We start from the raw sequence: 22,073 nt of genomic DNA, 5'->3' as shown, positions 1-22,073 counted from the left end.
CTTTGTTAAATAAAGCTGCACTTGCTCGTGCTCGCCTCCGTGGACTAATGTTACAGAAAGAATAGAGTAAGGCTATGTAATTCAGGTTGTCTTGAAAAATAAAATAATAATAATAATAATAATAATAATAATAATAATAATGCTCAATTTGCAAGGTGAAACACATCCACTTGTACGTAATTGGGAACTCTATATGCGACTTTTGTAACCTTTGGCATACAGCCCATGCTGCTACAACAAACTCTTTCACAAATCAGGAATTCACCAAAATGGAAAAGCTGCTTAGGCAGAAATTATTTATTGACACAGAAATAGAAAAAGAACTTCCCTCATGTCAACTGCAGCATGCTGATCAACAGATTTGTTCATTAATCAAGGTTTTAGGTAACAGCAAGGGTTTCAATTGCGAGAGTTTCTGGTTGGTAAAACAACCTATAATACATCTTTGGTAAAACCATTAACCCTCAACTACTCAGCTATGTGCTTGGATTGTATTGTATTTCTCTGACAAGTTGCATAAGGATTAAAAAATAACAATAAAAAAAAAAATTAAAAAAAACTTCCTACATTGAAATTGAATAAATCAGTTGTGACCAGTTGGACATGTTTGTGTAGCACTCATTTATGTCTTTATGTTGCAGAGATTGAAGCAGTGCCAGATAGTTTTATGTGATACCACACCAGAAAGTATGTGTGCTATTACTACATTTAGGGCAAAAATATATATGGTGTGTGTATCTGTGTGGTGGTCTGGGAAAACCCATCAGACGTCGCAGTGGCTGAATTCTGGCAACAGAGGAAAAATGAGAATGAGGAAAAACCTGTTTTCTGTGAAAACATATAACATTTCAATAAAACAATATGTACATGTGTTAACCCTCCTGTATTCTGGTCAAATTTGGCAAATTTGCTATTTTCCTTGATCATTACTATGGTCTCTCATCTGACTGGCATCAAGCTTAATGACTTCTTTGACACTGTGCATCTGAAAGTTTAAAATGAAAGATAACTAAATACTTTTTTTTTTTTTAAATTAAAGATAATGTTGACATTTTGGTAGTTTGTTAAAATTTTCTTCACGCGTGATGTTCTGGTCAAATCCGACTGGCCATTGAAAATGAATGGGCCAGGCTATAAGAAGATGCAGAATAATAATTCTATCTTTCTCAAAGCCAAAAAAGTTATAATCAGGGATTTTTTTTTTCCAAATTGGCCTAGTTTGGAACAAGGTTGCAGGTGAAATAGAGCTCCACAGGTGAACATTTTTTTGAGGCTTAGAGGCTTATGTTTAAAACTAGTTTGTGGCTGCTGAGATCATGTTTGAGCACAAATAACTTAGGCTATGAATATGATCTTGAGATTGAGATTCAACTTTGTCATATATACATATATAGAGAGAATGAAATGCAGTTAGTCTCTGACCAGAAATGCAAATAGCAATAAATATGACAAGTTAAAATTAAGTATTTACAGTAGATGTAAGGTCCAAGATTATGGACAACAGTAGTAGTTGTAAACTGTAACACTTACACAGAAAAGTGCAATGGTAGTAAATGGTCCTTGTGCAAATAGAGCAAGTTTTTTTTCTTTTTTTTTTTTTTTTTTTTTGGGTGGGTTAGTGCATGATTGCAGAGGAAACAAAGCTATTACATTTCTGCAAACATCATGTTGTGTTAGTCATTCTGCATAAATATGGCTAATATCTGGCTAGTTAAGTGTGATTTCCTACAAGTCATAGCTGCAAGACATTGCGAAACAGACGTAAGCCTAAGTCAAAATGTCTGTAAATATCTTTAAATGTCATTTTCTCCTTTTTCACTTTTGGGCTAATGAGATTTTGAAATGCTAAACAGAAACATAAAAGAGAAACAAATAGTTTTCAGCACTATGTAGTACAAAAAAGTCATATTTTTACCATGTGAAGGGTTTTCCCATGCATTTGAGAATTTCATGACTGTGCACCATCATCTTTTTTTATTTCCTTTTTTAATAATTATAATTGGTTTGTATGGAAAATTGTACTATATCATATAAATAGTTGTACAACACTTTTTCTTATTACAGAAAATATAGTAGTACTTTAAATCTGGTTATAAAACTATCCTTTATAATCAAATTTAGAAGAATTCAGTGAGCTTACTCTGCAGTCTATATAGTTCATGCTGCCTGTGTTTGCATGATATAAATAACAAGATGGCACACATTTGCTGCAGGCATATCTGAGAGGATGTCAAAAAAAAAAGTTCAAAGACACTGAAATTTGTGACTGGGACAAACACACACACACACACACATAAAAATACTAGTAGGCAAACATTTTCCATTCTTCATCATATTTAATTACACTATTAAATCAAGGCCTGAGTCATGATGAACCAGACTCCAGACTGAACAGCACATGTCCACTTCAAGAACCATTAAACCCTTTTTTAGGCTCAAAAAGTCTCTAAGTCTGACAAACTGTTCAAGAATGCTGAACGCATGTCATGTCATCAGTATAACGACCCCTCCTGGAATCTGTATTGATAAAATCATGACCCAGGCTGACGTGCTTGATGTTCTTTAAACAAACGTAATGACTGTAATCATTCACTTCGTAGGAATGCAAACATCTAAATAAGTGCTCCTAATTTAGAAATCCTGTTTTTCTTTTCATTTAATATCCTGTGTTACTCAAGTGATAAGAATCTGTTGTGCCAACATGGCAACCATGTGCACCTGATAAATCTGATGTCTATTTGATTATTAGAATTATAAATGGCATTATAATTTAAAACCATTAACAGAGTTGTCTAGTATTTAACTTTGTTACTTACTTCGTTTGTTTTATCCATACAGTATACACTAAAAAAAACTATATTTACTGTAAACTAACAATAAGGTAACTTCTCACTGGCTATTTTAGCTCTCCAATTATTTAAACTATGTTTAAACCATTTTAATACGTTTCCTCAGCTGCAAAGATAATAAAATGATTGAGCATATAGCAATTGAAAAGAAAAAGAAAGTGCCACTCACATTTCAAAGAAAACTCCACCATGAAAGACATTAAATACATAGGAATGCAATAGGAACACTTGTAGACCTGCTCATTCAGGCAGTTATCCAATCATTCAATCATGTGGTAGCAGCACAATGCCGAAAATCATACAGATACAGGTCAAGAGCTTCAATTAATGTTCACAGCAAACATCAGAATGGGGAAAAAGTGTGACCTCTGTGACTTTAACCGTAGCGTGGTTGCTGGTGCCAGATGGGCTGGCTTGAGTATTTCAGAAACTGCTGATCTCCTGGGATTTTCACGCACAACAGTCACGGAGAGTTTACACAGAATGGTGATATGGTGTTTACACAGAAAAACTGAATAAATGAGCAGGTGTTCCTATTAAAGTCGATAGTGAGTGTGTAGCTGAGTGTATATTGAAAAATTTGGTTTAATAATTCTGGTGCTAATTTGTTGTTTGGTGCTGTATAGTTGTTATTGTAGCTGTTTCCTGCTCTGTCATTTTAGAGGAGAAAAAAATTCAGTGAGCTCAAACATAATTGATAATGATCAGGTGTTTTCTGTTAGTTCCCTAAAACAAAACCACAAGAGCCTCTGTTCTCTATTCACCATTTTCCAACAATGTTCAATGTCATGTTAATGAGAACATAGAAGTAGTAGAGATGGTGCAAATGTTGGACTCAAAGTCTCTACAAATCACTTACAGTAGAGACCCGGATCAGCTAGTTAGTGATATAAGAGATAACAAGGGCGGTGGCGTTGATGGTGGTATTAGTATTACCGTTGAGAGTTGAGAGAAAAGAGAGCTATACAAACTAAAAGACTAAAGCACCACTGCATTGTTCTCTTTAGGTACAGGTTAAAGTAAGGGCTAAAACCTGCCTGGCACCACTATCAGCAGGTAGTTAGAACCAACAGGTTGACGAAAGATGAAAGTGAGCTCCAAATATCATTACTTATCATTAATTATATGGATTAATGTGCATATCGTTCAGGATAGATTTGTCCTTTAGGTCCATTTATTACTACACATATTACACACTGCACAAAATAGTCCAAATGGTTAATGGTCCCTCATAATTTGGACTCTACTGTCACAGCTGGGCAACTGAGGAGTTGGTGCAACGTGACTGCTGTCCTTTAGAGTTCACTGACAAGTGTGTGGTATCTTCACTAAAAGCCTTCTCGAAGACCCGTCTCAAAGAGAGTTTAATTTTCTCTTTAAAGTCCTGCCCCATAAACACGTACAGAATTGGGTTCATGCAGCTGTTGATGTACGCTAAAGAGATGACCAAAGGGTCCATGTCTCTAGCTAGCATGGAATCCTGTTCCCCACCATAAATGTCTACCAGACCCACCACATGGTAGGGAAACCAGGAGAGAAAAAATGCCACAACAACAGCTAGCATGATACGGAATGCTCTTCCTGCACGAAAGTGGCTGCTCATAACCTTCCGGGCGATACAGGTGTAGCAAAACACAATGCAAAGAAGTGGTATGAGGAAGCCTAACACAAACCGGGTCATGGTTAGCACCCTGTAAGAGAAACCTTTGTCAGCGCTGCATCCTCCTTCTGTAGCATTTCTCATACTGAAAATGCAGATGGTTATATTCAAGGTATCCATGGTGTACGTTTCTCGTAGGATCATAGTGGGCAGACTGAGGATTATGGCCAGTGCCCATGCCATGGCACAGCATACCCATGCTAACCTAAGTGTCCGATTATTTTGAGCCCAAACAGGTTTAACAACCTGGATGAAGCGATCCAGACTGATGAAGTTCAGGGTGAAGATGCTGGCGAACATGTTGACAACGATGATGGTGGGTAGGACTTTGCACATAGCATCTCCATATGGCCATTGATGGTCTAGAAGGATTTCAGCCACAGTAAACGGTATGGACAGGCAGCACAGAAGGTCAGCGATGGCCAGGTTCAGAAACCAGATGGTGTTAATGGTCTTCTTCATCTTCACACCAGCAATCCACACTACAAGGGCATTTCCAGGAACTCCAAGGACACACGTCAGGCAGTAGAGCACGAGCGCCACTGTTCCAATGGAGTTCTTTGATTCCTGAGACAAACCAATGTCACAGGGATCATAGTCACTGAAGTACTGAACGTCTTCATAGTTCGAGTAGTTGTCGGTGCCATTCATGTTGCTGCCTTTGAGAAATCCAGATGAAATCTCTAGCTTCACCGTTCCTTTGTTTGGAAAGTATGGAAGCAAAAGAGACAAAGATTTATGTTAAAAGTCATTTAAATCTTAATAAAGAAATATAAACACCACCGAATTCATGGTATTAAAGTATTTTACTTCAAAATTTTACTTTATTTTACTTAAATTATGCTCCTTGAGTTTAAAGGATTATTTCAGATTCACATTTTAAAATTCATGTTTTTGAAATATTCAAGAAGGTTTTTCCCCCCAGGATTCACAAATTCAAATTTATTAATTCAGTTTTCAAATATTCAGGTTTCTCAGTAATATATTTCAGTGCTATGAATTCAAAGGTGTTTAAATATCATAATTAAGGATTTTTTAATTTTTAAAATCTTTGTCTCTTTTTTGCTTCCATTGGAAGGAGGATTAGAGACATGCTATTAACCACGTAAGAAATCTCAGTACTCTTCATCAAAACTGCTCCATGTGTATGGAAGGCTCATTTTCATTCTTCCCTTCTTTTATTTCCAGTAGTAAAGTCTTATAAAGACACTGTCCCTGTTACAGTATGTCATTACAGATTAGATGTTAAATTACAGAGTTATGATTGCATTTAACCACTTTCCAGCATCTAGGGTGTAATTATTCCAGAAACAACACCCTGAAAAACAAACCATACAAATGTTCAAATGAACTTCTTTACATTTAATTCACTCAGATTTTTACCTGACAGACAGTAGAAGAGCTGACTTACCCTGCTGATAACTTGCGAGTTGAAAACTCAAAGTCTGGCTATGAGTTGAAAAGGAAAGAAAAAGCAGAAGAAAATAGAAGTCCGCAGGAGGAAAAGCTTTCAAGAACTGGGTGACACAGTCGGCCACATCATCTTATCAGCAGTAAGGTCTTTACCAGAGGAAGTTGACAAAACATTGAGGCAAATTACTGCTGCAGCTGAACCAGTGGTTTCTTAAGAGGCGTAAATGTTTTATTATACAAATGCCAAATATATCATACACAAAAAGTTTGACATGTAGCTTTCTGCACTGTTCTCCAACAATGTAAAAAAAAAAAAAAGAAAAAGAAAAGAAATTATAATAGTCTAAACTAAATCATAACATAGCTATGGCTAGAGTCCTTTGCACATCATAATTTAATAATCATACAGCAAAAATACACTCACTGTCCACTTTATTAGGAATACCTGTACATCCACATATTCATGACATTCATGCAATTATCCAGTCAGCCAATCATGTGGCAGCAGCACAATACATACATATATGCAGATATAGGTCAAAAGCTATATTTAATTTTCACATAACAGAATGGGGAAAATAAGTGTATTTTAGTGCCAGATGGGCTGGTTTGAGTATTTCATAAACCTCTTGGCATTTTTACAGTCTCTAGAGTTTACACAGAATGGTGTAAAAAAAAATAAACAAAAAAAATCCAGCAGCAGTTCTGTCCAGTTAAATTCCTTGTTGACGAATGGCCAGACAGGTTCGCACTGACAGGAACACTACTATTACTCAAATAACCACTCTTTACAATCGTGGTGAACAGAAAAGCATCACAGAACGGACAACACGCCGAACCTTGAGGCGGAGGGGCTCTCTGCATGATTTTATGCATTGCACTACTGCCACATGATTGGCTGATTGGATAATTACGTGAGCATGCAGTTGTACAAGGATTTTTAATAAAGTGAAAGATGCATGTAAATTCAGCATACACACCAATTTTTGGTGTGGTGCTGCTAACCTGCTCTAATTACAGAACACAAAGCTCTAGGGTTTAAAAGTTCAGACATATTTCCTACCTTTTTTGCTGGTGTGTTCATCAAAATCATCTCAAATAGCCAAAACAATTTGCTCAGAATTCCATTTCATCCTGTATCGTTCTAGTACTATTCTACAAGAGCAAATATAGTGCAAGCAAGATGTTACTAATTTGGATATACAATCTGCATGTACACTAGGTGGTAGGTTGATTCTGGGGTTAACTGCCTCCTCTAGGGCAGAAAAATACAGTAGGTTGGACTTATTGCCCTTAGTTTCAATTGGTAAAATGCATCATCTTTATTAATTACTACTGGTGCATAGTTATCAAGTTAATTTATATCCATTCAAACTTCCCCAAAGTACTAGATATGATTCTTGAAGCTTTGTGTTAAAATTCGATCAAAACCATCAAATGAAAGTTAGCCTCAAGACTGATTTCAGACATTTTTTGCTGGCTAATAATTATTTGACCCCTAAAATGGAAAACCACTCTTTAGCATCTGACATCACTGATTGCACAGCTGCATTTTATGGTTTAGGATGTAAGCAACTGGAAATAAGTAGTTAAGTTAAACAAACATTTCAGGAGCCAGAACTTCATGAATTTATTTACATATTTGTGCAATTGTTGAGAAAGTCTGAGAAACTACCCAATTGGCAGAATGACAAACTATGAAATATCATGCAGTAAACCTTAAACTATATTACATTTTTTTAATTAAGATGCATTAAAAAGGAAAAATGACGAGGAAAAAAAAACTTATGCAAACCTTTGCAAAATCAATGATAAAATGCACAGGAAGCAACTCTCACCAAAATGGTGTTTATTACATCGATTTGCCATTTGTAATTTGAAAAGTATGTCAAACATCAATCAGCCTACTTTATTGCATGAGAAAAAAAAAAAAAAAACAATGTGGCATTTTGGTAAAAGAGTATATCTGATCATGTGCTTTAACAATAACTCTGAATAATGGGCAAAGTAAATTAGGTTTTATAAAACAACACCAAAACCTACAATAATTTAATTCTAACAACTTCAGTCCTTCAGAGACCAAAGTGTCAATTTAAAACACTCACCTCAACTGGAAATGTTGTACACAAATAGCAGAGCAATGAATCTATTTATTTTTTATAATCTATGTCCATTGTAAATATCCTCCGACATGTTTGTTTTTCGTAGTTAATTCCTCACTTTCAAAAGCACAGACAAAAGTGTAAAATGTTACACTACAGCTATCAGCACATTGTGTGTCCACATCAATGTTCAACTTTACTTCAGGAAATAGTAGAACATTCGATGAGATCATGCAAGGAGCAGAAGTCATAACATACAATATGTGGCAGTAAAAATGAGTTTGACATTTGAATTAATGCAGGTGTACAGTTCCTTAAAAATCAAATGCATTAGTAAGGACAGTCAACCAAAAGATATCATCCCAAATACTCCACTGTAATTATCTATCTCAAGTTAGGCAAGATATGATCTTGTCACCAGTTTAAATTAAATATATACATAATTAAATCTGTACAAATTGACAAACAATATCCTGCTCCTCCTCCTCAGATAATCACGTGTGCCTGTCACAATTCTACCAGCAAAAAGTACACAACCGTATATTCGCTTAGACTACAATATGTTTAAACAGTTCTTCCTCCCACAGAGATGAGCAAAACACGTTCCAAGTATTGTCTGGTCTATTAACACAATTTTTACACTGAGGTGACAATATAGGACCCACTTTCAGTTGTGTCTCCTTTAGAGTCTCTCTTTTTTACATTGCTGTTAACTGGAGTGGGGATCTGAGATGGCCTCGGCGTTGTGCTGTCAGCACTGCTCTTTCTAGGGCTTGGTGTATAGTTAAAAGGACTAACCCTAGCAGCAACAGCACCACTAGGGGAGCTGTGTTTGCTGGAATTGGTTGAGCTGAAAGGTGTACGCTCTGCAATCGCAATTTCATGAACTTCTGTAGCAATATTTGGAGTGCTTAAAACAGGCTTGATGTCAGTCACCTTTTTGTCAAGACTCTCACTACTTCGGATTAAGTTCAAATTAGTTTCTGAACCAAGACGTCGACTGGCTGCATTCTCATTGGCCGTTGGCTGCTTATGATGCACTTCACTCAAGTCCCAATCACTAGGATGTAGTCTTCCAGACAAGCCATCAATTACTGGAGGTGTGTTTGCTGTTGGTGACTTACTAGACCTAGGGCTGTTGATAGGACAGTCTTCAATCCTCACCCAGACATCCTCAGGTTTAGACGCTGTGGTACTCGTCTGATGTGCTGTGCGTACATCACTAGTTGGATCAGGTAAGTCTAGAGTCATTGAGGGACCCGTTTCATTATCTTTTATTTTCCTCCATGTTCCTTTCCTTTCTAGTCCCCCATCCTTGTTCTGTCCAGATCGCTGAGGTGGATTAGCAGGCTGACGTTCATCTTCACTTCTGCCCTTTTCACTAGACTCAGACGATGCAGATAGTATAGAGGAACTGCTGCCTGTTCTTTTCCAAGTACCTACTCTTGGGAGAGAGGACGAATGTTTGCTGTGCTCCCTTTTCCATGTCCCTCCTCTGTTAATTGGGAGTCTTGAGGGGCTCTCTGAATGGGATCGGGAGATGTCATGCCGTCTAAGTGACTTCCCATCTCCATTTTCAGAAGAGTTTTGGCTTTGAGGGGACTTTTTCCAGCCACTTCCTTGGTAGGGCAGAGTGAGAGACATGTCTGGTAAGGACGGGCTTGAAATAGGTGTTTGAGACTGACTAGGAGAGGAAGGAGACAAAGACTCAAAAGAAGCAGACTCCTCTAATTTCCTTTTCAGGGTTGGACTAGGAGCTTCTTTAATAAATGTGGATTGACGAACAAGTCCAGGTTTCTCTGATCTGTCAGACTCGCTCCCACTTGACTTTGTGGAAGACATTCGAGACAGCTCTGCTTTTTTGGAAGGGCCTGTGGCTCCACACTGATTTAGACTTTTTGAGGCAGATTCACTCCTGGGTATACCACTGGTGCTTCTTGGCAAGCCACTATGTTTCGGAGGTGTTTGCTGACCGAGCTGCCTCCCTGGAGAGGGGTAAGACATTCTACCAGATGGTTTGGAAGCTGCACTTGGAGAAACAGTACGTGGTATCTGAGAGAATTTGTTTGGTGGAGTTAGACCATTCCTACCTGGTGAGGCAGAGGTACGACCAGGAGACTGCATGGGTCTAGCTAAGGATTGCTGGGGCGGCCTAGATGGTGTGGAATCTCTTGATCCTGATCGAGAGGAGGTTTTACTTGATCCTCCTTGGGAGGCAGCTGGTTCTCTGGCAGGACTAGGGTCTGATTTAGATGGTGTCTTCATAGTCCTGGGAGAGTTTCCAGAATTTGGTGCCTGAGGAGCTGGGGGTTTTGTGGCTTGTCCACGGGTAGGAGGCTTTTTTGGAATAGGGCTGGTACTGGGAGAACTGCTTCTCACACCAGGGACATGAACCATTGTCCTTCCTCTTGAAACTACAGGAACTTGAGCTTGTCTCTGTTGAGAAGTCATGGTCTCAAGACTAGGTCGTGGTTTTCCGGTGATAAGACTTTTATACACTTTCTTACCACCTTTTAGGCTTTTAGCAGATTCCTCCTCTTTCTTTTTTGTCTCTAAAGTGCTTTTCTCACCCGGTTTCAATATTCTTGGTCCTTTATGGGCAGGTAGCTTATTGTCATCTTGATTTGAGGGCAGGTGGAAAGGGGATCCAATGGAAATGCCAGATTTAAGAGAAAGGATAGAATCTGAATCAGACGACCCTTGTCTGGATAGACTGGCTGCAGCCTGGTGCAGACTGCTAACAATTGAATTAGCACCCTCTTGAATGGCTTTCCAGTCAAAAGATTCAGAGTCTGGAGACAAGGCTTGCTCTGAAATAGGACTGTGTGTATCTGTGAGATCCAGTATGAGGTCTGGTTCCTCTGCTAAAATGCCATCAGCTAACATGCTTTTCTCCTCCTTAACACCTTGGTCATCACTCTTACTTCTAGGTGGTTGCTTCTTTTTCTTTGGCATTGCAGAACTGATGCACTCTTGTAGGAGGTCATCCTCAGAATCAATACTGAGTGAGCTAAGAGAACTATTTCGAGAGAAACATACAGGAGTATCCTCCACATGAAAGGCTTTTGGTGCATAGCCAGAGGCTTGAGGCCTTGGCATATCTACTTGTGATGTGTCCTCTTTGTGTGAGCAATCTTTGTTGTTGTTTTCTTGGTCAATATCACTAAGAGAACTGAGAGAGGAATTTCTTGAGAAACACACTGGGGTGTCCTCTATTGAAAAGTTCTGCTTTTCATCAGGCACTGTTCCAGTATTTTCTTTGGATGCAAGTGAAAAACCTGGTTTTTGAAGGCCCTTTGCTGGGGCACTCTGAAATGTGGCCACTCTGTTAGTGTTTCCAGAATGCTCTCCGTTACTCTTTGAAGGTGGAAGCTTTCTTTGTTCCTTATCTTTTCGGAGCTCAGCCTTCTCTTTGGAAAGGTCAAGATCGTCGTCCTCAAAGTCAAGTGAGCTTAGTGAGTCATTGCGAGAAAAGCAATAAGGAGTACCCTCAATTGGTGTGTAATGGTGCGGAGAATCAAAGGCAAAACCTGGACGGGCACGTTCCTCAGTATTCAGAGGCTTATCTGCCAATGCTCTGGGGCCTGCTTTAGACTCTAGTTTTTTTGTTTCTGTATTTTTATCAGGATATGCTGCTTCTGATAAGTTGCTAGAGGCATCTGGTCGCTTAAGCATCCTTGCTCTATATTCGCTGCTTTGTGGCATTGGTTTTACAGGAGAAGTTGGCTTTTTCTTTTCAAACTCTTGCTGAACTAGACTGCCAGTAGCAGTTGGTGGATGCTGAGGTTGATCTGACATTTTTTGCACTCTGAATGGCTTGTGTGTTTTACCTTTTGGCATTGCTGAGTTGATGCACTCAGCAAGAATGTCATCACCTTCATTCTCACCAGGAACACACTGCGCGTCAAAAGCTGCAGAAATATCCGCTGTTTCTGCACTTTTACCCTCTGGGACAGTGTCTCGTTTTTGATTTGATGCCTCTGCTTGGGGAGCTGGAATTTCAATAGTAGCCAACTCATTTGGAGGTGAATCAATAGTAAGGTCACTAAGAGATGTTGCTGTGGAGAAGTTAGTAGGTGTTCCTTCTACACAGTATACCCGAGGCATGTCCTCTCCATGTGTTAATGCCATGTGTTTTTGCAGTTGTCCTCTGTTTTGTGAGGGGAGTAGTTTATAAACAGGGAGCTGGCTTGGTTTACGGACCACTGGTGGTGGTATTCTTGAAGTGTTCGGGGGTGTTTGCTTCTTGGGTTTTCTCGAGGACTTTGTTGGCATGGCTGAATTTATACACGCTTCTAGTATCTCTCTATCATCATCATCATCGTCAGAGTCATCCAATATGTCTTTCTCAGATTCAGTAGTTGCTGGAGGCTTCTCTGGCCTCTTAGATTCGTTAGTGTCTTCTTTCTCTGGTTCTGTCTTGTTTCCGTGGTCATCCTCATGAAGCGGGGGCATTATCTTTAGCTCAACATCCTTTTGAATAAAAGGCTCATCCAGACTTAATGCACTGAGGCTAGAGGCACATGAAAATCCCTCTGGAGTACTCTCTGTAGCAAAATGTAGAAGTGTGTCATTATCTGGAAGCACTTGCACCTTTTGCACAGCAGCACTGACAGCTGCATGCCTTGGTGCCAAGTCACGTTTTTCGGCATGGGGCGGCACGCTAACTTTCTGCTTTATGGATGTTGTACGTGGGGGTGGTGGTGGAGGTGTCTTGCTACGACTGGGTGGCATCGTTTGGCCGGGGCTATCAGGCAGGTCACTAGGGCTGATTATGCCACTGACCATTCCACTGTATGGCTCACTCTGTACTGAGCTTGCAATGGAGTGGCTCTCGAAGCTGTCAAGAGAGCTGACAGAAGTGCATCTGCTAAACACAAGAGGGGTCTCTTGCACATAATGTTCAGGCGGACTTTTGGGGGTCTGAGCACCACTTTTTGATGGTGATTTAGCACCTGATGAAAATTCTACTGCTTTCTGATGTCTGGAACCCTCACCATGCCCAACATGAGATCCTTGGTGTCGTGGTGGCTTCATTCTGACATAATGGCTGGATGATTGACCTTCTGTTGTGCGCTGATCCGGAACATTACTGGATGATTTCTCGGCAACAGGCAAAGTCGTGTAGTTACTAGCTGCATTGACATTCTGCTTACAGCTCTCCATTTCATCTTCAGAAGATAAGGATGATAGGGAGCTCCCCCTTGAGAAACATATAGGTGTATCCTCCACACAATAGGTCTGCAATGTTTCTTGATTTATTGTTGGAGCCTTACAAGTGGTCTTTTGAACCGACCTGCCAGGCCCCGGTCGAGTCTGAGCTGAGGGTTGCTGGAGCTGTTTTTGCCTATTCTGAGTTTTTATTGATGAAACAGAAGACGAACTGTCTTGGCTTAACTGGTCCTTGACAGAGCTCTGTGAAGATGATGCTTTTGAATGACTGAACACTGGCTTTTTAGAGGACGTATCGGAATACTTCAGACTATAATCAATAGGTTGTTCCACATGGTGATCTTCAGTGTATTTTATGCTGTAATTAGTAGGCTGCTCGTCAAGTTGTTCCTCTTCTGAATAGCGCTCACTGTAGTTAGTTGGTTTGTCATCACCAAAATCATCCACAGTGCAAATTGTTTGGTTAATTTTTTTGTTCATTCCATGACCAGATGCACTGCTACTTTGCTCGTTAGGTCCCCTGGATCGGAATCCTCCAGATATGTCCTGTTGAACAAACAGGGGCTGGTATTTTTTAAGCTTATCTTCACTTTCACCATTTCCCTCTGTGTACATTGGGTACCCTGGGCTCTGGGACCTGGGTGGATTGTGTTCAGAGCGTTTTATTTCATCCTCCAAAATCTTGGGCCTTGCCCACCTCTCACTCTGGCTTGGGCTTTGTCGGCCAGAGTTGAGCTGCTCATCTGAATACTTCAAACTATAGTTAATTGGCGTGTCTAGATCACCATCGTCATCCTCCATATGATTTGCATTGTGTATCTTATGGGCAAGATCAGCTGGATATTTTCTGTAGACACACCATTTTCCTTCATCATCTTCAGAGTAGGAGTCTACAGATGGTTTCATCTGACCCCTTTTTCCATAGCCATCAGTGCTGCTGACACTATTAAGGCTGTCATTAGATGCTCTATACTCCAGTTTGGGCATTGGGCAAGGTCTGCCTGATGCATCTGGTTTACTATAGTTGTACATGTTTTGGTGACTGTGAACCCCAGCCTGCCGTCTGATGAGGTCATCCTGAACTATGTGAGGGTCCGGAGTAGATCCAGCATTTCGGTCATCTAGGCCCAAGTGCATGCTTTGTACTTCTTCCATTACCATTGCTATTTGTGCTGCAGTGGTAGAAATTTGCATTCCCATTCTTTTACCCGAGTCGGGATCTGGGTGGACACCTCTTCGCTCCCGATCCAGACTCTTATCTCTCTCAGCCCTAACGCTGTCTGCATTGCCTCTATTCTCCCGAGAAGATGGGCTGGATAGCACTGGTGTGTTCAAGTAAGGGGAGCGAACACCAACACCACTAGTGTTAAAACCATCTGACCTGCAAACCCCATCGTAATCGCCATAAACGTTGTGCTTGTGCCGAGGCTTGCTCCTGTGAGAAGCCTTGGGACTCAAATTATCTATATTATCAAAAGTTTCTGAAAGATGCTGTGCATCCAGTTCTTCAATTAGTGCTTTCTGTTTTCTTACATGTAGTGAAGGCAGGCTAGATCCAGGAGACATTATGTTTGCGTCCTTGTACTTGGCAGGCCGATTGGCCATGAGGTTTCTCAGAGCTGCAGCACTACCCATAGCAATCATTTTGTGCTTGGAGTGAATCAGGTTTTTTAGCATACTAACGGCACCCATATCCCACAATGCCTCCTGGTCTTTTGCATTTCGAGCAGAGAGGTTCCACAGAGTTCCACAGGCATTGCTCACTATAGTTAAGCTGTGAGATTTGAGATGCTGAAGAAGAGTCTGCAGACAGCTGCTCTCCCGCAGGATTTGCCTACAAAAAGATTGTAAAAGAAACCAGAATTAGCATTTTCAGCACTGGGAAAATAGCAAACAATTGCTTACAACAGTAGAAGCAATAGAATATAATTTCACCTGTGCTCCTCATTTGTAGCTATAAGACTTGAAACATTCCTCAAGATGCCTCCACCACTTTCTATAATTGCAAGGGTGTTGGTTTGGCTTCTGTAGGTTAGAGTGCTCACTAAAAAGGCCAATGCGCCAGCAACAGAACAGATATCAGCCTTGTTTTCCGTGCAATGAGCAGATAAATTCCAAAGGGCACTAAGCACACTTTTTAGTGTTGATTCCTATGAAAAACAAAAGGATGTCATGATACAAAACAGACAACAATAAAGTTTAATGTGTATACTGCTCCTAAAACAGTCCTTACCTTCTGAACCTCAAGGGCACACTCCATTAGAGCCCTAACACTGCCAACCTCACGCAATGTCTTTTTACTATTGACATCAGCACGCCAAGACAGGTTTCTCAACACACTGGCAATTACCTGAAGGTATAAAAATGATCAAATTAAAAATAATAGGATTATTGTAAGATAGATATGCATACATGACTGCTATATGATACTAAACTTACCTGTTGCAAATCCTCACTCTCGGATTTCAGTTGAGCTACCATGGCCCTCATACAACCCTTCATGGAACAAAGTGTGGCCTGTTGTATAAAGAAAAAAAAAACCAACATAGCTGCTAATAATAATAATAACAATAATAATAATAATAATATAATAATAATTTGTTTAAATCTGAAACTGAATGGAATTCCCTACCTTGTTGGCTACATCTCCAAAAGTTAAGTTAGTTAAAGCCATGCCAGCATATCTTCTTAGTGTGACACTGTAGTGGTCACTTGTAAGGCCATAAATTTCACAGTCCACCTGCAACAGTTCGCCTATAGCCTGCAGTCCACCTACAAACCATAACGTTTCAGTAAATATTTTAAAATATATAGTGTTCTGAAAACAGCTCACTGAGAACTCTGAAGCAAATGGCAGTACATAGGGAACCTTACCAAGTTCGTTCATTGCATGTCTATGCTCCTCATCAAAGGACAGCTTCATGAGAACACAAACAGCTGGGCAGATCTGGTGCTCCATAGGGGAAGGCACTAAATTTCAAAAATAAAGTACATTAGTACATCAAAATTAAATGGTCACTTAGTAGCACAGTTATGACAGTGCCGTCCTTAAACCATAGAGCAAAATTCAGCTGATACAGGGGTAAAATGTAAGGTGAGAAAACCAAAAACCACAATTACTTGGGTTTTTATCTTGGTCTACTCCGCGCTCATGGCTCTCCTGCCATTCCCAGCAGGTCTCGCAGTAAGCCCTGATCTGTTCCAGCAAGTGGAGCACCCGGATCTCTCTCCGGCCGCGCTTGTCGTCTGGCTGCGAGTGGATGATATTATGTAGGGCAGCACTGGCCCTGGCTCGGGCCTCTTTGCTGCCTCGAGAGTTGCCCAGCAGAACAGAGTCCTTGTCATTGCCGTGGAGGAGCTGGATAAGCAGTGGCAGGCAGCCAGATTGACGCATGGCTATACAACTGTCCTGAGAACTGGACATGGCCAAGAGAGTGCGAGACATGTCGTCCTTATCATGAGTGCCCAGCATGGAGAGCAGAGAGTACACCATTTCCACCTGGAGAGATGGGACAATAGTAAAAAGTTCTTCATGCTAGTTGAATGTTTAGGTGCACAAGGAAATATACTGAATATGACACCTATTAGGTAAAATACTTATTGATCTAAATAATAACATTATGAACATGTAGCAATAAATTTGACATTTATTTGTCTGTCATACTGACGACATCAAAATGTGTGAACTGAACAAAAACGTGAAAACTGATTCGTTTTTTCTGGTTAAAATTTCCCACAAAGAAAAGACACAGCTACATAGGTAGTAATTTATTTTTAAATTGATCATCATCTTCTATAGTCTTTTCTTAGGCATGTCTTCTGTGTGATAACTCAGGTTTATTAGTTCACCTTGGTGCCCAAATGACTGGTAAGTCTGCGTGGTACCGAGTAGCTTCCTCCACTACTCATCTCAGTGGCTGTGTCGTGATCCACACGAGAGCTTGCGCCCTGCAAAACAGAGTAAATTATCTTTAAAACATGCCATTTTAATCCTTACCGCAAAAAAGATATAACCATTAATTGAGAGGTATGCTTCAACAGGAGGCCAATGCAGAACATTTACTATGAACTGTGTAAAGTTAACTAAGGTCAGTAAATCACACTTGATCCATGTGGCTAATCCACTAACACATCTGTGGCGCCATCTGTCTGCAAAACACTATTGTTCAGTAAGCCAGGAAAATGGCATGCAATTCACCAGCAAGCCCACAATGGACATTTAAAAACATTCATTACATTACTATTTAAAACACTCCTGGAATGGACTGAAAACACTTTCACAATTTGTTCCAAATGCCAAAATTACACTGCAAAAGAAACACAATTTCAGTGAGAAATGCAGAAAAATGCAAGTTTGTCTTTCCTTACCTGAGAGCAAGCTCCATTTCCTATGACTGAGTCTCCTGATGCCTGTGCTCCCTCAGCCTGGGCCATGAGGTCATGCTTGGCCTGAGGATGGGCAAAATTAAAATGTTATAGAGGTGCTGATGATGTGGACTTCAACGAAGCAAGAAAACACAATGAGGCTGGGCAATACGATATAATATTGAGATTGTGATAAATTTTGCCATAACACGCTGTTCTGAGATATCTTTTCATAATCTTTTTACAATTTATTATTTTAAAAAAATGATAATTATATACTGAGTCAAAGCAGCTGATTTGATGTTAAGCGTTTCATATGCAGAAATTTCTTAACAGTTCTATATATTGTGATACAATGCCTTTGAAAATCATATATGACGTCCTACCCCTACGTGCCATAAAGTGGGAGGGGAAAAAAGTGAAAGCCTAACTCCCACCAAAACCTGTTCCCATCTATTCAACTCCTTTTATTTTTAAATGCCATGTCTATATTAATTTACGCGTTTGCCTGAGTATAGCACAAACTCTGTGTGTGTGTGGGTGTGCGCGCATGCTCTCTCTCTCTCTCTCTCTCTCTCTCTCACTCTCTCTCTCTCACTCTCTCTCTCTCACTCTCTCTCTCTCACTCTCTCTCTCTCACTCTCTCTCTCTCACTCTCTCTCTCTCTCTGCCAACCTCGATCTGTCAGGCACAAACTGACAGACACAGTCAGTCAATTAGTCAGCTGTAGTACCACCAAGTGCTTCTCTGACCTACATAATCCAGATATGGCACACAGAGACACATGCACGCACACACACATGAACATACAACCATACTTGTGCACCTATATATGCAGCTGATTTATACATCAACATCTTCCTTAACATAAACCCCTAATCATCTTAAATGCAGACACATAATCTGGTATTGAACCTTCCACTTGCACATCAAGCTTCATGGCCCCTGATCTGCACATCTAAAAGCCAGGTCACACACACATCTGTTCATGCTCTGTCACGCAAAGTCTATATTTGGTGCACAAGAGTACTCCATTAAAATGTGATAGCAGAAAGGTTCCCACATGTAGAATGTGTATAATCACAGGCATATTAACTGGTGTACAGGCAAACATTAGTGCAACACTGCAACAAAATATATCTAAGTCAGAGAAATTATCTTACAGACAAGCAGCTTTTCATTATGAGCAATATAGTTATTATTTTAAATTAATTAATATAAAACAAGTATAGAATCAAATCGATTTCTAGATATTTTCACTAAGCTTGAAATTGTCTTATGCTGTTGGCAGATCATTTTGTTAATTTAGAAAGAAGCTAAATTATCAACCTCAAATTTAATAAAACTGTTAATCTATATTTGTTTTCAACAAATAAAACAAATATTACATACATTTGTCTATTTCCATATGCCAAGATTTAAATGTACTCTAAACCAGAATAAAAAAATAAAAAAACAAACCAGAAAAAGAGGCGGAAATTGAGACATCCTGTCATTTCGGATTAAGATCTCTGAGAGGGTGAAATACTTATACGATGTGACCTAAATCATCAAAAACCTCTGCCATCTGAGTTTTGAGATTAGGAAGTCTCTGAAACAGGCGATAAGATGGTCTGATGATGATGCAACACTAAATCTGATCACAGTCTATGTGTATCAATATGACAGTAAAATATCTCAATGGAGTATACTGGTCCCTTGATTTCTCTATTTTCAAAAATATATTAATATATTTTCACTGCTACAGTGTTAATGTAGATGAGGATGTATTAACCTGTGTGTTTCAAGCTTATCGATATGGCCAGTTACAGTACAATATTGAAATACCCCCGTTGCCCATGGGATTCCTAGATTTGGGACTGAATGCCTCTGATAAGACTCGCTGTGTACAACCCGTTGTTTATTTGTCTGAGTGGACCAACCCTTCACTGAGGGCGCTGCGAGTTTGGTAGACTAACCTCAGATTCTGAAGGCTGGGATTGTAAGTGCTGGTGCAGCCTCAGCATGTCCTTCTCGATCTGCTGGATACGCACCAACCGAACCTGAGAACATAACCACATTATAGATTTTATAGAATTTAGAGACAGCAGTAGACCCCATGTTAAAATTCTGCCCTGTTAACTTGGTTCAAATTCACATGACTGCCACTGTTGGTCGCTTGAGCAAAGCCTTGCCCTTCAACTACTCAGTGCCTAGATTAAGTTCTGCCTCACTTGTAAAGCAATTCGAATAAAAACTTGTGTGAAATGAATAACAGCGGTGCCAACAATGATAACAAGAAATCTTGTCTATTGTCTACGGCTATATTTTTTCGCCCAATTGTGCGCCAAGCAACAGTTAGAGAGTACCGTTTCACATCCGTTTCAGTGAACTTGCGTTTCCCGCAAGGTGAATTTCTTTTTTCCTTCAGTTTGACCTTTACTTTATCTGATACAGCAGAAAAGTATACCATATCGCCGAAAGGTCAGAAATTATAAACATTAACGCTAAACCATAGATATTGTTACCCATGTAATACAGTTTTATGTAAATATTGGGTGATTCGTTAAATGACACCTCACCTGTGCCCTCTTCTCCATGTCCTGGCATGTGCCCAGCTGCTCCTCCATTGCTGCCCGGATCTGCCGGGCCTCGTATTCCAGCTGCCTGCGAGTCATGTCTGTCTGTAATGAGAACTACACAGCAAAAATAAAGATAATTAATAAATAAAAAGAATAAAGAAAAGGTGGTGCAACATGCTAGCAATACACAAGTTAATTTCTGATTAAATACACCTTGTCAGTGGTGAAATAACAAGATCACAAGATCTATGATAAATTTAATTTATGAATGTACATTCTCAGTCAGCGGCAGGCTGTCGATCCTTTTGGTGAGGTTTTGCAACTGCGCGTAGTACCAATCCTTCTCTTTCTCCTCTTTCTGAAGCTCAGCCATTAACAAGGACCTAAACAGATAAAAACAATACAAGCATACAAACAATGCTGTTAAATATTACACAAGAATAAAGTAGATTATTATACTATGACAGCTAAAAACAATTTTAGATCTAGGTGAAAGCTCTGACTAAGGGAAGTTTGATCCTTTAGAGCCCAAAAATCTAAGTAAGCTTAAGGAAAATAAATGATAAGTTCAGAAGAAAGAGGGTTACCTCTCCTTTTCCAGCTCTTCCAGGTATCCGGCGCTGTCTCTGCCCCCGTTGGTCACTCCTCTCCTGGGAAAGGAGCCCATGGGGCTGCTGTCAGCGGAGCGGCCTGAACTTGAGCCTGGCATGGACGCCTTCGGTCTCAGCTTAACCCCTGAGAAACTACTAGGCTCCAGATTTATCTCTGGAAAGGAAAGTGAAAAGGAAAAAAAAAAAAAGATGATGTAAATAGCTTACTAACGAGTGGAGGGACTTTTGAATGAGAACAAATACAGAACTTTAATTATATAAAAATAATTTGAATATCTTAATTAATTTGACTAATTGATATTGATCAGGATAAAAAAATTCCAGTATCCTTATACACTATATGGCCAAAAGTATGTGGACACCTGACAATCACAACCATATGTGCTTTCTGAAAATCCCCCCCTTGCTGTTATACCTCAACCTCTACTCTTCTGGGAAGGTTTTCCTCTAGATTTTGGAGCATGGCTGTGGGGATTTGGCCATTCGTCCATTCAGCCACAAGAGAATTAGTGAGGTCAGGCAATTATTTTGGAGGCCTGGCATTACAATTCATCCCAAATGTGTTCAGTGGGGTTGAGGTCAGCGCTCTGTGCAGGCCACTCAAGTTCTTCCACTCCAACCTTGGAAACCATGTCTTCATGGACCTCACTTTGTGTCTAGGGGCACTGTTATGCTGGAACAGGATTGGGCCTCTTAGTTCCAGTGAAATTGTAACGCTACATCATTCAAACTTCGTGACAGTTTGTTGAAGGCCCTCATAGGGGTGTGACGGTCAGGTGTCCACAGACTTTTGGTCATATCTGCCAAACAAATAAATTCATCTGATTCACTGAATGTTCATACCTTTAAGCCTCTCCAAAAAGTCAATCTGGCCTTGGGAATCTTTTGAATCGTCTTCAATACTTCCTTGGAGCTGCTTCAGCACCTCCTGCATCAGACAAACAGAGAACATTTTCATTTTCATTTCACCTTTTCTGATAAACACAAATCCTCCCGTACACACCATGTGATCTTCAGATCCTCGAGATCAAGCAAAGTACCTGACTAAAAGGAGGGAAATGTTTTCAGCTCTTTTTTGCCTGTAGGTTACAGTGGTTATGATAAAGACAAGAGAACGGTGAACATCAAAGAGCTTTGAAGTCTCATCAAACAGTTTCTCTTGTCAGAAGCTCAGAACTGCTTTGAAGTCTCACAGATGTGATCTTGCTAATTCTTTGCGATTCTGCGTTAGATGCGTCTCTAGATGTAAACAGAGAGGAACTGGTCGCTCTGTTCAAAGCCATTTTCTTCAGCGTGCCTTTAAACAGAAACTCCTGTCTGCATGGCCCAGGAATTTAGTT

The 22,073-nt window shown here is 40.0% G+C and overlaps 2 protein-coding genes across 4 annotated transcripts in view; both read right to left on the bottom strand.

Moving 5' to 3' along the window:
* Positions 1-1,647: 1,647 nt before the first annotated feature.
* On the bottom strand, positions 1,648-7,606 carry LOC113544876 (C3a anaphylatoxin chemotactic receptor). Its single transcript, XM_026943923.3, has 2 exons — positions 5,921-7,606; positions 1,648-5,207 (listed from the first exon to the last, which is right to left on the bottom strand). The coding sequence occupies exon 2, from the start codon at positions 5,158-5,160 to the stop codon at positions 4,099-4,101; it is 1,062 nt and encodes a 353-aa protein (XP_026799724.3). The 5' UTR covers positions 5,161-5,207; positions 5,921-7,606; the 3' UTR covers positions 1,648-4,098.
* Positions 7,607-7,754: 148 nt separating this feature from the next.
* The window catches only part of apc (APC regulator of WNT signaling pathway), a 32,845-nt gene continuing 18,526 nt past the window's right edge, over positions 7,755-22,073 (bottom strand). For all 3 annotated transcript variants that reach the window (XM_026943658.3, XM_053241215.1, XM_053241216.1), the window contains 14 exons: positions 21,577-21,661; positions 20,710-20,887; positions 20,397-20,505; positions 20,123-20,236; positions 19,520-19,603; positions 17,565-17,645; positions 17,046-17,144; positions 16,317-16,695; positions 16,071-16,166; positions 15,829-15,968; positions 15,636-15,713; positions 15,430-15,546; positions 15,132-15,346; positions 7,755-15,030 (listed from right to left, as the gene is read on the bottom strand). In XM_026943658.3, the coding sequence (XP_026799459.2) occupies positions 8,661-15,030; positions 15,132-15,346; positions 15,430-15,546; positions 15,636-15,713; positions 15,829-15,968; positions 16,071-16,166; positions 16,317-16,695; positions 17,046-17,144; positions 17,565-17,645; positions 19,520-19,603; positions 20,123-20,236; positions 20,397-20,505; positions 20,710-20,887; positions 21,577-21,661 (8,145 nt within the window). In that variant the 3' untranslated portion in view covers positions 7,755-8,660. The remainder of the gene's footprint in view (positions 15,031-15,131; positions 15,347-15,429; positions 15,547-15,635; positions 15,714-15,828; positions 15,969-16,070; positions 16,167-16,316; positions 16,696-17,045; positions 17,145-17,564; positions 17,646-19,519; positions 19,604-20,122; positions 20,237-20,396; positions 20,506-20,709; positions 20,888-21,576; positions 21,662-22,073) is intronic.

Source organism: Pangasianodon hypophthalmus, chromosome 17, assembly GCF_027358585.1.
Source record: "Pangasianodon hypophthalmus isolate fPanHyp1 chromosome 17, fPanHyp1.pri, whole genome shotgun sequence".
NCBI lineage: Eukaryota > Metazoa > Chordata > Actinopteri > Siluriformes > Pangasiidae > Pangasianodon > Pangasianodon hypophthalmus.
Note: the sequence above shows the minus strand (reverse complement) of the source record. Positions and strands in the feature narration are given on the sequence as shown.